General features: G+C 38.2%; 1 protein-coding gene across 1 annotated transcript in view; it reads right to left on the bottom strand.

The window, feature by feature from the left end:
- Positions 1-2,232: 2,232 nt before the first annotated feature.
- LOC107825442 (uncharacterized) overlaps positions 2,233-18,489 on the bottom strand; it is a 33,110-nt gene continuing 16,853 nt past the window's right edge. Inside the window, 3 exon segments of the mRNA XM_075231858.1 lie at positions 2,233-2,762; positions 3,654-3,768; positions 13,489-13,578. Coding sequence (XP_075087959.1) covers positions 2,580-2,762; positions 3,654-3,768; positions 13,489-13,578 — 388 coding nt within the window. The 3' untranslated portion in view covers positions 2,233-2,579.

Below are 18,489 nucleotides of genomic sequence, written 5' to 3'. Positions count from 1 at the left end.
TTCTTTTGTTTTTTATTAAACACGGGAGTGGTTGAGGGGTGGGAATGTCATTAGAGGTGGAATAAAGATTTGGACTTTAAATGTTCGTGATTATAATTATTTTAAGTTAATAAATTTTAAATTAATAATTTATACATATTTAATGAATTTATTAAAACAAATACAAGATTTAAATAAAAGTTACTGGGTTCGATCGAATCCATCACTTGGCAAAATGGACGCGTTGAACTCCACTTACTTAACATCATAGGTATTGTGGGCCCTGTGTCACGAGACTTTGACATGGAAAATGGGCCCAAATGAGGCCCAGTGGATTTTCAAGGAGACAAAAATAGCAGTAAGTGGGCATTCCTCTTTTAAGATGGCTAAAAATTGGTGTTCCTGCATTTACTAGTGGACCTTCCTTGTTCCCTGCTTGTTTGTACCTCACACTAAACACTTCATTTTGGTGCCATCATTTTATACATAAAAGGTTCTATTAGTTTCTTTCACTTTTTCCAATATCAATACTATGATTTTATTACTAGCAAAGTTTATATATTTATATATATATATATATATATATATATATATATATCCATTTTTTATTTTAAATCTTGGATTCAAACTTTAAGAATTAACAAAAAAACTTTAATAGGAAGTATTTTTCACTTAACAGGCCTTGAGTGACACAAATTCCTATAAGTCAAATTAGCGGATACCAAATGCATAATTAAACCAAAAAAGTGATATTATGCCTGTTGAAAAATTAGTGATATCTTAAAAGGTAATGTCATCTTGGTTTGGAAAATCTTTTTTCTTTGAAGTATTATTTACATCTACTTATTATTTAGCAAATTCTTTTACATTTAATAAAGTCAAATTAGTCGTTACTAGCCATTATCTAGCCGTTAACTAACCGTTGGAGCAACACCTATATAAACATGGTATTTGAATAGCTTAAGACACACTTTCTAATATAACTTTCTAAATCATGTTTTCCTCCTATATGTTGGGTTTCTTTCTTGGTTTTTCTGCTAGTTTTGTTCCCAGTTTAATAACTGGAAGAGCTTGTTGAATTCTAGGGATATGCCTAATTTTATTCATTATTGTGTGGGCAAAATATCTTTAAAGACGGTTTCCTTGACACGCCTCAAGCTAACTTCTATTCTTCCTAACCAATTTTTACAACAATGCCTTACCTCTAACATTTACAATCCTATCTAGATCTTTTTCCTTTAGTTTTCGTCTTTTCTATTTATCGATTGTTAAGAAGATGTAAAGATTCAACTTAAAGAATTAAACCCAATTATGAAAATTTGAACATTGGAATACTTGTTAGGGGCAAATAAAAATCATGATTGAGATCCAAGATTAGCAAATATCGATTCTTCTGCCAGCAAGGCGTCTAGTATTCTCCCCCACATGTGCTATTGTTAGTGACGATCTCGATGTAAATATTTTGACAATCTGCTAATCCAATACTTCCAGATAGATGATTCGTTTAGTGTGGCGCATCTAAATCTTGATGCGAATAGATATAGATTTTTCAACTGCTTCTAATATATAATTTCATACTTTAATACCTAAATTGTAAGAATTATAAATCATACTCAATCCTAAAAATATTTACCGGTGTTTGCAAACCTGTATTCAGAAGGCAAACTGTTTCACTACCAAATAAAATAGTCACCCTTTATAGATTGTTTATGGAAAGCATAAATAAATATGTGCAAAAACTCTCAACTACAACAATTTATCATTTCTCCCCCCCCCCCCCCTTTTTTTGGTTGAGGGGTGTAGGTTGGGGTAGGATAAGGGAATTATATTTGAACAAGCTTTATTTATAAACCAACCACTGTCACAACAAATCAGAAGGAGTGAGGATGTCTAATTATGAAAAAACAAAATCTTAGAGTCAAGCACTAGCTTTGATGGCAGTGTAGGTTATCTGTTGCTCTAGGAAAGATTTATCAGATTTGTGGTCTCAAAACTGCTGCGTTATACTGATTAGGTACACCAAAAACAATGATTAAGGGGAATAAACATCACAAATAATCTTAACAAACTTCTAGCCGACTAAGCAAATAGCAGCATTTAAATTTAATCAACTACAATACGTATGTATATTTTCACACCTTACCTGTACCTTGTGGAGGTAGAGAGACTGTTTCCGATAAACCCTCGGCTCGAGAAAAAAAGTAGTGAAGAAGCCATATGGAAAAAATTAATCAACTAAATCAAAAATAAACATTTTTGCTAAATGCTGAGACTCCTTTCAGAATATAGAACAATTAACTAGAATAGCTAAGCTATCATTTCAATGCAGTTAACACCATCTCTTTACCTACTATTACGGCAACCAAAATTCAAAAAGGATTATATACAATTAATATACTAATTCTCTTTTTAGAAAGGGAATTCTTAGATGAGATTTGCTCCAACCAGTAGCCCATTTGCTCCAATATTGGTGGGCATGATTACCTTGGCAACCTGTGCTTGTGGGCTAGATAGGTTAAACAGTGAATTAGTCCAGATGCACGCAATATAGCCGTCACAATCGATAACCCTCAACAAAGAAAAAAGAAAAGAAAAAAAGATTATTCAGCAGAGTGCTGGCTGAAGAAATCAGCTCCACTCTCAATGTCATCTGTCTTGATGCTTCCACATTGAGCCATCAATATTCTGTATACTCTCCTAGAACAGATCTCTCCCAATTTTCTATCATCACCCAACATGTTTTCGACTTTCAAATCTTTCAGCAGAAATTCTTTCTCATGTACCTGAAATTTTCAAGAGAAAATATGTCAGGAACTCACGTTACTCCCAACATTTAAATGTTCAATATTATCAAAGTTCTTGTTTAAATGGATCTTTTGAAGGGCACCTTAACAATATCCTCATTGCTCAAGAATGAATTACATTTACCAAACAATACCAGCTCCACAATGTAATTTGTCCACTAGTTTTTTTTTGATAAGGTGTAATTTGTCTGATGGTAAGAGGGGTTGCTCTGATGGTAAGCAACCTCCACTTCCAACCAAGAGGTTGTGAGTTCGAGTCTCCCCAAGAGCAAGGTGGGAAGTTCTTGGAGGGAAGGATGCCGGGGGTCTATTTGGAAACAGCCTCTCTACCCCAGGGTAGGGGTAAGGTCTGCGTACACACTACCCTCCCCAGACCCCACTAAGTGGGATTATACTGGGTTGTTGTTGTTGTTTGTTGTTGTCCACTAGTAAATTGACCTTTCTTAAGCATATAACCCTCTAGATGAACGGAATGTATGATGATTAGATGCAGTTTTGATGTTTTCACTCTCTTTAGAAAGGTCAATTTACCAGATGAACTGAATGTATGATAATCAAATGCAGTTTTGATGTTTTCACTCTCTGTAGAGAGGTCGTCATTATTTGTGACATCTCCAAAAGCAGATATCTGATTTAAAGTTAACAACGCTGTGAAAAGAGTAGGGATGTTTATCCCCTTCATACTAAATAATTGACTACAAAACCTACTTGAAATCCCTGATATCATTAGTTTAAGAAATAAGAACTACGTACTAACACAAATGTAAAGACAACTAAACCCAATATCTAGGGTAAAAGTTTAATTAATCAGCATTGAAGCCTGGATATATCATAATATCCAAGGGGAATGAAGGAAATTTTATCGCCTACCGATTTACTTGGATCCATGTAAACATGCAAAAGAGATTTCATTGTGGGATATTTCTTCCATATGGCAATGGCAAATCGAGGTTGAACCTTTGGAATAGCCACCAATGCTTTCAACCTGCATGAGAGGACAGTTCATCAAATAATAATGTAGCACCCAAAACTAATGTAGCATCAAAGACACCAAAATGGGTAAAGTGGTAGTGTAGAAAGGTAAGCCATGATGGTTTAAGGGATGGTAGTTTTCTTTTACCCACTAACATAGAATTAACAATTTTGAAACTTCAGCCCAAAAGGAAGCACCAAAGTACACTAGAAACTAGCCAAGACAAAACTAGCTAAACTGTGATCAACTCTGTGTCCTTTGGAGTCGAATGCAGCAGAGAAGACGGGATAAAGTATCAACAGTAAAGGATAAATATCTCTCTGAGCATACAGGACTGGTGATAGAATAAGTACATAGAAAAAGAGAAAAAATGCGACTTAAAACTCAAAGATAGAGAAATAACTCAAATTTGCAGAATTTGACAAAACTAACTTGGAACACGTTCCCTGCATATAAGTATGATCTTGCTTTGCTTTGATAAGCCCTAAAAGATGACTGCAAGAGCTTAGCAACATGAAGAATACATTCAATTAGAAGGTTTCCCTGGGCAATATTGAGGGCCTAGCACAAGTTTTCAATTGCAAGGTCGGGGCACTTCCTACAATTTTTCTTGGTTTACCACTAAGAGCATCTACAGGGACCAAACTGTTTGGGACCTGGTAATTGAAAGGGTATAAAAGAGGCTAGCAGGTTCGGCAAAAAGGTACTTATCCAGAAGAGGAAGGAAGTATTGATTAGAAGTGCAAAATCGAGTATCCCCATATAATTCGGGTCCTTGTTACACGCTCCAGTTAGTGTTACAAGGAAGTTTGGAAAAGATGTAGAGAGATTTTCTATGAGATGGTTCAAATGGGGAAAGTTTCACTTGGTAAATTGGGAGACTGTCACCACACCAAAGTGTTGGGGTGGAATTGGATTAAAGATCAAACGTTTTTAACAAGGCATTACTGAGAAATTGGTTATAGAGATTCGGAATAGAGGAGAATGCTTTTTGAAAGGAGGTGATTGCGGAGAAGTATGGGGTTTTCGAAGATGGTTGGAGAACAACAAATGTACCACTTAATGTGTGCGGGCTATAGAGAAATATATTCAAGGGTTGGGGAGAGCTTAATGGAAACATATCATTCAGAGTGGGTAATGAGAGTAGGGTAAGTTTTTTGGAATATAAGTGGTGCGGGGACAACATTTTGTTAATCACATTTCCAAACATGTATGGAATCTCATGCCAAAAGGAAATGCCAATCAATCGGGTGTATTGGGATTTGAGTTTTAGGAGGAACTTACAAAATTGGGAGGTCGCAGAATTTTAAAATTCGGTCAAGTTGCTTCACAAAGAGCTTCTGACTAGGGAAAGGTGCGTTTTTTCTAAGGGTAGCTCCAGGCCCGGGACTGGCCCAAGACCACGGACCATGTGGGCTTCTAGGCCTAAACCGATTAGAAATGGGACCGTGGGGGTGGGCCGATCTTCTGGGCCGGTCCTTCACAAAAAGACCGCAAGATCGGGACCGGACCGGTCCTTGGAGGGCCTAAACGGTCCCAACGGTCAGAAATTTACAAAAAAAATCTGCCCGTTTGGGCATTTAAAAACTAGTCGTTTGGTCTGCCAAAATAGCTGTTGGCTATTTATAAAATAGCCATTTAACCCCCCACCCCCCAAATTTTGTTTTAACCCCAAACTTTTTATAATTACACTTTTCCCTATTTTCAACTATAAATACCCCCTCATTCTTTCATTTTTCTCACAAAATCATCAATCTCTCTCTAATTTTCTTCTATAATTGCTATTATTGCTTACTTTATTATTATAATTTGTGAAAAAATTGCGAAGTTGGTGAATTGAAGTCTTCAACGATAATCAATTTTCAACAAGTTGTTCGTCTATTCGGTAAACTCGTTCCAACTCTTAATTTTTAATATTATGTTTTGTTTGTTTTATTTTCTATTATTTGATTAATTAAGATGACTTCCTTAAAAAAACTTTTTGGTAAAAATAAGGAAAAATCCAAAAGTGGCGAATCTAGTGGCCAATTTGTTCCTCCTCCACTTCCCCCGGCTCCCCGACTCAAACCTCATACTCGTCTGTCTCGTCCTACACCTGCTATTCTTGATAGCAATAATAGTTTATTACAATTTACTGAGAGTCAATTTTGCAATAATGTTGGCGCTGGTGAATAATTAGACCATGAATTAATGAATGCTCTTTATTCTAATCCAACTATTGATGAAAATGATGAGGAAATAGATTTTGATGAAACTCAACTGGATGACGATACACCCCACTAGTCCTGCTCCTGAAGTTAATGTAACTAATGATAATCCAAATGATGCCCTGTCTGATACTCCTGTTACTGCCCCTATTTTTTTTTAGACAACGTACCAAACGGACAGAAACATCTATTGTTTGGCCATTTTTTACTCAACTAATTCCACAAAATAAGGCTAAGTGTAAAACTTGTGGCAATGAGTTAGCTTTTAAATATTTTGGAGAGGGAGGGGAGGGGGACGGGAACTTTGGCTAGACACATATTGATACACCCTCAAGATAAAGTCAAATATCTTCGTATGAAAGCTTTGGCCGAGGGGACAAGTGTACCTAAACCTAGGCAGGTTGACTCTAGTACCGGGTCAAATCAATTTCAACCGGGAATTAATACTGTTACCGGTGGTATTTTATATTATGATCCAAAAAAAGATCGGGAAGAATTGGCAAAAATGGTTACTGTTATGTGCTTACCCTATAGTTTTCCTTGTGACACTCACTTTGTGCATTATATTAGAAAAAATTTTAATCCTACTTATAGAGGTTTTCCTCGCACAACCGTAAAGAGCGATATTTATAAATATAAACATGAATATGAACAATATTTGCGCTATTTACCCTCCCCAAACCCCACTTGTAGGATTATACTGGGTTGTTGTTGTTGTTGTTGTTGTATTTACTCATATAAATTGTCGTGTTGCTATTACAACTGATATTGGTAGAAGTGATAATGACTGTGATTACCTTACTGTTACCGGTCATTAGATTGATGAGGATTGGATAATGCAAAAGCGCATTATTGCTTATTGCTAGCATAGTTACAGATATTTGTAGATATTTTGGTATTAGTGATAAAATCATGTCGGTTTCAATAGATAATGCTACTAGTAACACAAATGATGTAGCCTTGTTTACCACTACACTAAGTCTTGCATTTAGTAACATTTTTCATGTTAGATCTATTTGTCATATTTACTATTTAATTGTGGGTGATGATATGAGAATTTTAAATATTGAAATTGAAAAGGTTAAAATGACTCTTAACTGGCTTTTTATTCAAACTGTAGAAGTAGACTTAGAGACTATTTTAAAAGATGCGATGAATTTGGCCTAAGAGAAAGAAAGGTTCCTAAACCTTGTCCAACTAGATGGAATTACATGTATGAAAGTTTAGTGTTGCATATGAATATAGAAACCTCATAAACTCAACGTTTAATGCCCATGTAAGTGATGATGATGAGCCCCTTACAAATGCGGATTGGGATAACGTTAAAATGCTTGTAGATTTTTTAGAAAAAGTTCATATTGCTACAAATGAATTTTCTAGGCAATATTATCCTACTATTTCTAACCGTTTAGTTTATATTGCAGAACTTGCAAATTTGTTTGCTCATTTTTCAGAGGGTGCGGAAATTTATAAAATTGCTATTGATTCTATGAGAAAAAAGTTTAAAAAATATTTTTTCCCTATTCCCCTATTTATAGTGTTGCTGTCTTGTTAAATCCTACTACGAAATTAGCAGGTCCTCATTTTTGGTATGAAACTGTTTATAATGGTTTAGCACTTGAAGATGAGGAGTTGTCTAAACTTCCGGAAGCAATAGCCTCAATTAGAATAAATGCCTAAGCTATTTATAATGCTTATCAAGTTGCATTAGATCATGTTAGACCAAATGTTCCAACTCCTTCTGGTTCTCAATCATCTAAAAGAACTGCGGGAGTAAGAGCACTTAGTGCTTGGGCGGGGTTCGGGGGTTCTCAAGGTTCTACTACTAATAATTTTTCACAACTAAATGAGCTTGAAGTTTATTTGTCACAGGGATATGAGAAAGTGAATCTCTACGGCTCCTTTAATATTATTTTTTTTTTGGCAATCTACTAGGCAAGCGCCTAGGGCTAGTTTTTTATTAATAGAAAAAGGAATAGTTTTTTATTAATAGAAAAAGGAACAGTACAACAATTCGGAGAAGTACAAATAAGGGGGACAATAGCACCCGTATTGTTACCCATATGCCTTGGCTATATAATCACTCCTCTGCGCCTCACATTGCCTTATGATTGTAGCCTCATGTAAAGGATTTATGGTGTAGCTGCCGGTAAAGTCTCACGAGGGCATATAATCTCATAGTCATGTGGATATTTTTCCGAAGGCATAGGACCAAGGCAACACAAACCGGGCTAAAACTTACCTTACTAATCCTATTGAGGCAAAGAAAAACCTCATCTTCTAGCAAGCATGTAAAAAATAGGAACTTGAAAGTACCAAGTACTTTATGATCGCCATAGAGTTTATAACACATTCTATGACGCTATTACAAGTGATGATGCTTTGAAAATGATAAACTAAAACAATGTAGAAATTAGAATCTTGCCCCTCATTTATCAAACTTGTGAGTTCTTCAATTTGAACTTCCTTAAAATCCTCTTTAACTGTCTTCAAATAATCTTCAAAATTCTTCATTTCTTCTCGGATCTATTGGACCTCGTAGATGTGGAGGTTGCAACCCCTTTTTGCTTTGCAACTCTCATTGGGAGTTGCCTGAGTGTTATTTCTTGAGTCACCTTCTTTTTTTCACTATGCTTAGGAGAGAAATCTCCAATTGTAGCCACCTCTTCCAAACAAGATTCAATCAATTCATCTTCTTTTGCTTCGTCGGAGATGGCAACAGGTAAGTTGGCCTCAAGTTTTTGATTAGCTTCTTCTTGTATAACCATCCACAATGGTTCATGCCTCTTCAATCTCTTTGCACTACATGGTTCATGTCTCTTTGCCACTGAAAATTTCAGCTTCTGTGCAGTCGTTTTTGAGCCAGATGAAAATGCACTTCTGTGAGGTTTTGGACCGCCCAAAGCATCCAATAATGCACGGTCATGGTCTGAGATCAAAGCCTTGTTTGAAATGTCACCTGACTGTTTAAAACTCTCCAAGTCTACTGCTGCGATTTTCTGAAGTTGTTGCTGCTCAGATGGAAGAAGCATTTCAGCCTGATCTGCCCAGCTGCCTGGGGATTTTGGCTGCCTATTATTTGATGTTGCATCTCGATCAACCAGCTGCTTTCCCATCCTAACATTATTGGAAGCACTATAATAATGCTGTTTGTCACGCCCTGCATAGAGTTCATTCTCCTTCACGCCTGCTGAATTTTTCATGATCTGGTGCCCTGGTGGAATAGAATCCTAGTCGACGTCCTCAAAGAACTGCTCACAATGCACAGCAGCTGCTACAATCTGCTTCTGCTGCACCTTCTTCTTCTTCTTCCCTGTTGTTGTCGTTGAGGTTGAGGTTGTTGTATTGAACTGGTGTGCATTGGTTGGAGTTGTATTGTTCTTATTGATTGTCGGATAACTGTCCATCGACTCAACGTCCAAACTGAAAACTGGAGCAATTGGTTTTTGTTGTTGCTGTCCATCTTTTGGTGCTTGCATGACTGACCTTTGATTGTTTTCAATTAGCTGTTGATGTCTTGTAGTTGGTGTTGCTTCATGTCGTTCATTCACAGAAATTGCAGCACGATTGTTAACCTGCTGCTGCTGCGCAAACTGCTTTGGTACTACTTTGTGGTGCTGTTTTCCTGCTTTATTGACGTTCACTTCAGAAGCTGCCCAGACTTGAGTATCACAATCAGTAGAGATATCATCTGCAATCCCCCTGTTCTCCTCTTCATTTCCCTCAGATTGTTCAGCCCATCTCAAGAGCTGCCCAGACTCACCTTGAAATTCACCAAACAACTCCACTGATTGTGATGGTACTTCAAACACTGAGGTGTTTAGAGTAACCAAAGGTTGTTTTACCATAGTGGTATTCAACATCATTGCATTTTGAGCTTCCTTGATAATTTCTTCTATGTGCGGGCTGGAAAATTGCAGCGTAGGTGCATTGGAGGTTTGAGCTTTATTTCCCATTTGTTCAGCTACAAACGGACCATGTCCTTTGATGCATGAGCTGACAGAAGAATATTGTTCTTTACAAGGGCTGGAGTTGAAGAACTGTTTTGATCCATGTTTTCTGCAAAATGACTTGCCACCAGTTGCAAATTCTGTCCAGATTTCGTCCCACCATCTTCATTGGCATTGTCAATTGCAGCAAATTGATTTGAAAATAACTGCTCAACCTTGTGCATCTTGTTCTTGTTGGGAGTGTTATTTTTGCTGGTTGACTGATTGACAGTTGTCCAAACTTTATCTGTTGCCTGACCATTTGGTATTTTTTGTACTTGCACCAAATTGGTAAACCCTTCATTTTTTTTTCATCTCATCTTGCTTTACAGTAGTCCTCACCTGCGAATGACTAACACCATCCATAGGCTGCCCAGCTTCAATTGGTATAGCAGCAGCTGTAGTCAGATTATCAACAATTTGCCCAGGTCCCTGTGTATCAACCACCACACACAAGTGTCCATCTGTTGGTGTTGCTGTATCTTCAAAAATACCAGCATCAGTGTTCCTAATCACTTCACAATTTGAATCAGCTACATTAGTTATACTCATGACCCCTTCACGATTCAAAACCAAAGCAGAAGTAGTGGCTTCTCCAGGTACTGTTCCATTGCAATTCACATGAAATGCTGTCTCACCTACTGATATCCCTTGCTGCTTATCAATTATTGAGGTCTCACCTACAGTTATACCATAATCTGCTCGATGCATTACTTTCTCAAAGTTCACTTTTGTATTAGCTACATCCAGTCCTGTTCCTTTAACAGCTTGTTGCATTTTTTTAGCATCCAACAATTGCCTAAGATCACCTTGAAACTTCTCTACAGATGTTTGATCACCACGATCCTCGACTGCCCTGTTCCCTACAGATTCTTGATTCTTGGACACAATCAAGCGACATGTATGCTCATTATGACCTTGACGTCTACAACATGTACAATATAAAGGTAAGTTGTCATACACGATCTCTTGGGCTGCTTCTATTATTTTTCCAGTACTTTCATCCACATATTGCAAAGTTGCTCTCTTTGGATGCTTGGCTAAAAGATCAAGGATAATTTTGCTATGTTGCTCGGACTCTCCAAAAGTGTGGCCGCATCCGTGTCGGATCCTCCAAAAATGCACTAAATTTGGAGGATCCGACATGCACCCAACAATACTTTTGAATAGTCCGAGTAACAGTAATTTTGACCCTAGCAGTGCTAGGTCTCGTTTTGGACTGCGTTGCCTTATCTACAGCAATGGGCTGCCCAGCAGCAGCTGCTATCGACAACAAAGCTTTTCTTGCAAAGAGTTCAGGCGACAAGTTTGGCAAAGAAATCCAAACTGCTGCCATAGATGTTTCTTCTCTAGGATTAAATCCAACAGTCCATGGAAAAATTCGAAACTGATGTTCTTCTCCATTATAAGGTAAATAATTTACAGATCTAGATAATGACATAACGAAATCTTCATACTGATCAAAACGCAACAACATTTGCCTACGCGCAAGTTGTCCTACCAAACAATTACCTTTAATAAGAAGTTGCTTGGGCAGTAGCCTTCTCCACACATTCAGATCTGGAGTATCTTGACTAATTTTCACGACAATAGCCTGATGTAATCCTTCTTCCATGGCAAATTCTGCTCGTTCCTCCATTGTGAACTGTATCGTTGGAGTTCCATGAACAATCTCGATTGGTTTAAGCTTTGTTTTTGTTAAATTTTGAGTAGTATGACTGGGAACTAGTTTTGTAGCATAAGAATTAGGAGTTGTAATTGGCTCTCCCACAGCCATAGGCTGGGGAGAGCTGATAGCGTTCATCAACACCTGCTCAAACGTCCATGAACAAGACAGTTTCAGCTGTCTTTGTTTGAAAATTCGCGGTACTGTTCACTGCTACAGTAACTGACGCACCAATTTGCAGATTTGTAGCAATTGGCTATAGATTTGAGAATGAAACTAATTGGGAATTGTTCCTTTAATATTTTGGAATGGTGGAAGAACAAAGAAAAATACTTTCCGGTTCTTTCAAGGATGGCCCGAGATATTTTAACTATTCAAGCTTCAACAGTGGCATCGGAGAGCACTTTTAGTCAAGCAAGACTTCAACTCGGTGATTATAGAGCGTCTATGAGGGAGAGCTTGGAAAAATCAGTACTTTTCAGAGATTGGATCCGTTCGGAAAGAAGAAATTTTAGACTTGCTGAATCACAACCAGAGGTAGACGAAGCTTATGAAGAAATGCTAGCTGAACTTGCGGAGGATTCTGCTTCGCCCAGAAGCGGTGATGACCAAGCTTCTTTTCTGCCACCACCAACGGAAATTCCTCCGGACCTTAATGGATTTATGAAGTTTGTAAGAGATACCATGTAACTTGTATGAACAAATATTAGTATGTACTATGTAACTTGTATTTTGGCACATCTTGATTAGCTTCTTTTCCTTTCTTAATAGTGGTATTAGCACCTTGTTGTGCTCATTCCAAAGGGGGGAGGAAGACTAAGAAAGATATTGCCATGTTTTTAATTGCTATAATAAAATTATAATGCATTGCTTTGAATATCTCTTTACAATATTTGTCTTTAAATTTGAATTAAAAAATTTAGGTCACAATTTTATATTATAATTTACAAGGAATTGCCTTAGATATTTTTATTACCATCTTTTTTTCTCTAACTTCTATAAAAAATTTAAAAAAAAGTATCCATGGGACCCACTTAGGCCCGGAACCGGCCCACTTAGCCCGGGACCATTAGTTCGTGGGCCCGGTCCCAGTCCGGTTCCTACAAAAAGCCCACCAGGACCGGGACCACGAGGCCCATTTAAATTGGGACCGGCCCAGGACCGGGACCGTGAGAACCGGCCCACACGCCACCCTTAGTTTTTTCACTTGGCTAGCTGTGAGGGCGGTGATCTTGACAGCAGAGAATATGAGGAAGAGGAAGATTAATTGTGTCAGTTAGTGCTTCATGCACAAAAACTCAAGAGAAATGCAAGTCATCTCACTTTACATTGTCAGATCGCGTCCTATTTGTGGTGGGAAACCCTGAGAAAGTTCGAACTCCGGTGAGTTATGCCAAGCATGATGAAAGAAGACGGAAGAGAAGAAGCAGGCAATGAGATATGGCTTCTCTAGCGTCTATGTGGATCGTATGGAGAGAGACAAATAGGAGAGCTTTTGACGGAGTAGAAAAGGATTTTGCACACTTGAAGGTTAGAGTCTTATTCCTCATTTCTATGCTCCTATATGCATAGAAGATTGAGTGTCTTTTGAAGAAAAACACATCTTTTTGTAAGATTTTCTACGTTTTAATATAATTCTTGTATGTGGGTGTGTTTTTTGCCCTCTTTTAATAAAATTTATTACTTTATCAAAAAATATAAAGAAGTTTCTTGGTAAGAGAAAAATTTAAGCCAAAATCGTAATCACAAATTTGAGCCAAAATAGTAATCACAACCTCGGGAGTACGTTATCAGCTTTTGACCATCACATGTGTTTATGGGCATTGGGAAATTCCAAACTTAGAAAATCAAAAACAGACCAAGCACTTACCAGGGGCTCTTTTTTATCATGTCCTTGTCAACGCAACTCTTGGGAATAAGAGAACCATTTGCATTAACAGAAAGTCTTGTTAACTTGTTTCTGTAGAACAAAAGATCATGAACTTCTTAGCACTGAACATCTTAGACATACAAAACGGTAGAATGAAACATTAACATATCTTTCAAAGCATCACATTCTTATTTGAACAAGATCAGAAAAGACATAAAAACAACTTTTTCCCCATTCAACAAAGTATAGGACTTTCTATGACCACATTCCACTAATGGTGGAGGTCTCTAGTAGGGCTGACTATGGGGGGCGGTATTACCCGTAACCGATCTGGTCCACACCGTTACAGGTCCGTCCTGGTCCGACCGGGAGGGGTAGGGGTAAGAGATTAGGGCTAAGGGGAAGGGGAAGGGGAGTGGGAGGGAACCGGATAAAGTACCCTTAGAACTGGTCCAGTTGGTAACGAACCAGTACATTAACGCTTTTATTTTTTTAAATCTAGCCGCTTTTTGATCGTTAGCCAACGGTTATTTTTTTAAAAATAGCTGTTGGCAATAGCCAAAAATGGACATTTTTGCCTCTCTACCCGCTAACACCCATCGGAAACAGCTTCTCTGCCCTTCCAGGGTAAGGGTAAGGTTGCTTACATCTTACCCTCCCAGACCCACTTGTGGAAAATCACTAGGTTTATTATTGTTGTTGTTACCCGCCAACACCCTCTACCCCATAAATTATGTTTTTAACCTCTAAGTTTGTTAAATTACACTTAAGCCCTATTTTAAAACTATAAATACCTCATTTCATTCTTTCATTTTCACACAAAACTCTCCTATCTCTCTAATTCTCTATCTCTCTCTCTAATTGCAATTAATGTTCTAGCACTCTATTCTTTTGCTATAATTTTTCAAGCATCAACATCAATTATACGGCAGTGTATTTTTCCTTAGCACTACACTACTAGTCGGAGTGATTTTCTTCCATCCACATCAATTATAAGTCGACATTTACATTGGCGTTTAGTGCACTCGTTCCAACTTTTATTAATTTTCACATTTATTTTTGTTATACCTGTGTTACTATTTGTTGTTATTTTAATTATTTAGTATTACAAATGGCTCCTAAACTGGTAAAAAAGATATATAATAAATTGACAAAGGGTATTGCTAGTTCTAGTAATCCTAATCCTATTGATGACTTCACTCACGTAGATGAAACACCTTTCTATCATGATGTTAGTATTAATTATCAATTACTAGATCACGAATCACTACAAGAACAATATGTTGATCATGAAAATTTGAGGATGAAGGAGAAGAGAATGATAACTTATAGATGAAACACCCACTAGCCAGGTTCCGACAGCTCCAACTCAAAGTCAATCTCAGTTTGGAGTTGATGTTCCATTACCTCCCACTAGACAACCAGTTGAACGTAAAAATGATCAATTTTTTGACAATGATTTACGCAGGATAAGGTTAATGAAAAAGCTATGTGTAAAATTTGTCAACAACGGTTATCTTTGAAAAATAAATCTGATCATGGCGGGACGGGGAATTTAAAGAAGCATATGAAAATTCATCACAAAGTTGTTTGGCTTGTAGAGAGTGGGTCCCCATTCTGAAACAAATCCATCCCAATCCGAGCATGGTTCTCATACTATACAACCACAAATCAACCATATGACGGGAGGTCTTCTCCTTATGACCCAAAAAAGGACTGGAAAAATATAGCAAAAATGGTTGTTGTAGGGGATTTGCCTTTTACTTTTCCATCATCTGATTGGTTTATTCATTACATACAAGAAACATATAATCATGTTTTTCATGGTTTTCCTCGAGCAACTGTTGAAATGATGTTTTTAAATTTCAACATGAATATCAAAAATATTTACGGTATTTATTTTTCCACTTAGACGGTAAAGTTTCTATCATTTCAGACATAGGGCGTAGTGTCAATGGTTATGGTTACTTAACAGTTATATGCCATTGGATAGATAACAACTGAGCTATACAAAAATGTATTATTGGTTATAGATTGTTGATGGCCGACACACTGGCATTTTTATTTCTAAACAAATTTAAAAAAATTATGATTTTTATGGACTTTCTAACAAAATTATTCTATTACTTTAGATAATGCTTCTAGTAACAATTCAGCTATATGAGTTTTGAAAACTAGATTAGCTCCACCTTGTTCCGAAATTATTCCATATTAGATGTACATGTCATATTTATAATTTAGTTGTTCAAGATGGACTTCTTTTGTTTGGCACTACTCTTGACAAAATCCGGTTTGCAGTTGGCTATATTTTCCGCTCTCAAATATCTGCTAGATATAGAAAATTTAAGATACATTGTGGTGCTTGCAAATTACCCTTTAGAAAAATTCCTAAAGAAGTTCCAACTAGATGGAATTCAGTATATGATATGTTGTCTATTGCTTACAGATATTGATTGTCGATTACCAACATGTTTAATGCACATGTTTCTTTTGTTCAAGATATGATAATAGATGATGATTAGGATACCGCTTTTCATCTTATTCAATTTTTGGAGAAAAAAAAAATATGTGCTACTAAAGAATTTTCTGGAGTATATTATCTAACTATTTATAGCATGTTAATTTATATAGTTGGAATTTCAATGTTATTTTATGAATATAAATTAAAAAAAGAATATAAAGGTGTTCAAATAACAACAACAAACCCAGTATGATCCCAACAGGTGAGGTTTGGAGAGGGTAGTCTGTACGCAGACCTTACCCCTACCTAATACAGGTAGAGAGGTTGTTTCCAATAGACCCTCGGCTCAGGAAGGGTAAGAAGAAGAGGAAAGCAAGGAAGGAAGAAAGAAGGAAGCGAAAAGAAAAAGGGAGAGATAAATGATAAGTAGTACCAAATAATAGCAACAGGGAATACAATACCTGAGATGAACAAAACCACATAACGTAAAAATTTAAGAATATGAAGGGACATGCATGCTACTAAGACAATCGGTGAACAACTAAAAACTACACACTAACCTTCTACCTTAATCCTCGACCTCCACACCCTCCTCTCAAGGGTCATGTCCTCAGTGAGCTGAAGCAGCGTCATGTCCTATTTAATCACCTCCCCAGTACTTCTTAAGTCTTGGCGGCACATTCTTATCACATAAAACACCGGAAGCGAGCCTCCACTTCATCCATCCCGCTTCGATGCGATGTACGACATCTTCATCAATCTCCCCATTACCCTGGATAAGAGACCCGAGATACTTAAAACTCGCTCTCTTGGGGATAACTTGAGCATTAAGTATTACCTCTACGTCTGCTTCATGGGTCCCGTCATTAAATCTGCACTTCAAGTATTTTGTCTTGGCTCTACTCAATTTGAAACCTTTAGACTCCAAGGTCTGTCTCCAAACCTCCAACCTCGCGTTAACTCGGCTTCGCGTCTCGTCAATCAGCACTATATCATCGGCAAATAGCATGCATCAAGGCACCTCCCGTTGGATGTGTCGCGATAGTACATCCATCGCCAAGGCAAATAAAAATGGGCTAAGAGCCGATCCCTGGTGCAACCCCATCATCACAGGGAAATGCTCCGAGTCACCACCCACAGTCCTCACCCGAGTCTTAGCATCATCATACATATCCTTAATCACCCTAATGTACGCCGCTGCTAGGCTCTAAACACCTCCACAGGACCTTCCTCAGGACTTTATTGTACGCTTTCTCAAGGTCAATAAACACCATATGCAAGTCCTTCTTCCTCTCCCTGTACTGCTCCACTAATCTCCTTAACAGATGAATCGCTTCCGTAGTCGAACGCCCTGGCATGAATCCAAACTGATTCTCGGAAATAGACACGCACCTCCTCACCCTGGCCTCCACCACCCTCTCCCAAACCTTTATAGTGTGACTCAACAGCTTGATACCCCTATAATTGTTGCAATTTTGGATATCACCCTTGTTCTTGTAAAGCGGAACCATCGTACTCCACCTCCATTCTTCGAGCATCTTTTTCGTCTTAAAAATAACATTAAACAGCCTAGTGAGCCACTCCAAACCTGCTCGCCCCACGCTCTTCCAGAATTCCACCGGGATTTCGTCTGGCCCCGTCGCTCTGCCCCTACACATCTTACGCATCGCCCCTTCCACCTCCTCTACTGTAATCCGCCTATAGTACCCAAAATCCCTCCGACTCTCGGAGTGCTCCAACTCACCCAGCACAATGCATCTATCCCCCTCCTCGTTCAACAGTTTATGGAAGTATGTCTGCCATCTTCTCCTAATAAGTGCCTCGTCCATCAATACTTTGTCATCCTCGTCCTTGATGCACTTGACTTGGTCTAAGTCGCGGGCTTTCTTCTCCCTCACATTGGCCAACCGGTACAACTTCTTGTCCTCGCCTTTGCTCCCGAGCTCCCCGTACAAACGAGCAAACGCCGCGTTCTTAGCCGTCGTAACTGCTAACTTCGCCTCTTTTTTTGCCTTTCTGTAACACTCCCGATAAGTCCTTTTTTCCTCCTCGTTTGTACTCCCCACTAGCTTCAAATAAGCAGCTTTCTTAGCTTCCACTTTACCTTGAACCTCTTCATTCCACCACCAGTCCCCTTTATGACCCCAGGAGAGCCCTTCGTTACCTCTAAGACCTCTCTAGCAGCTACCCTAATTCAATTCGCAGTTGTGAACCACATACTAGACGCGTCCCCCCTACTCATCCAGGCCCTCGTAGCCAACAACTTATCCCCCAACTCCTGAGCTTTGTCCTTGGTCAGGTTACCCCACTTGATCTTAGGTTGCTTACACACCACCCTCTTCCTCCTACTCCTCTTGATCTCCAGGTCCATAACTAGGAGCCTATGTAGGGTCGTGAGGTGCTCACTTGGGATGACCTTGCAGCACTAATGTTAGGTTAGAAACCCGTATTTTAGCCATAGTATTACATGCCAATGACTGCATTTTTTACGTGCGTTTGAGTTCAAATGATAGTGAATTGCACTTAGTACGTGTTTTATG

This window comes from Nicotiana tabacum, chromosome 1, assembly GCF_000715075.1.
Source record: "Nicotiana tabacum cultivar K326 chromosome 1, ASM71507v2, whole genome shotgun sequence".
In the NCBI taxonomy this organism is placed as follows: domain Eukaryota; kingdom Viridiplantae; phylum Streptophyta; class Magnoliopsida; order Solanales; family Solanaceae; genus Nicotiana; species Nicotiana tabacum.
Note: the sequence above shows the minus strand (reverse complement) of the source record. Positions and strands in the feature narration are given on the sequence as shown.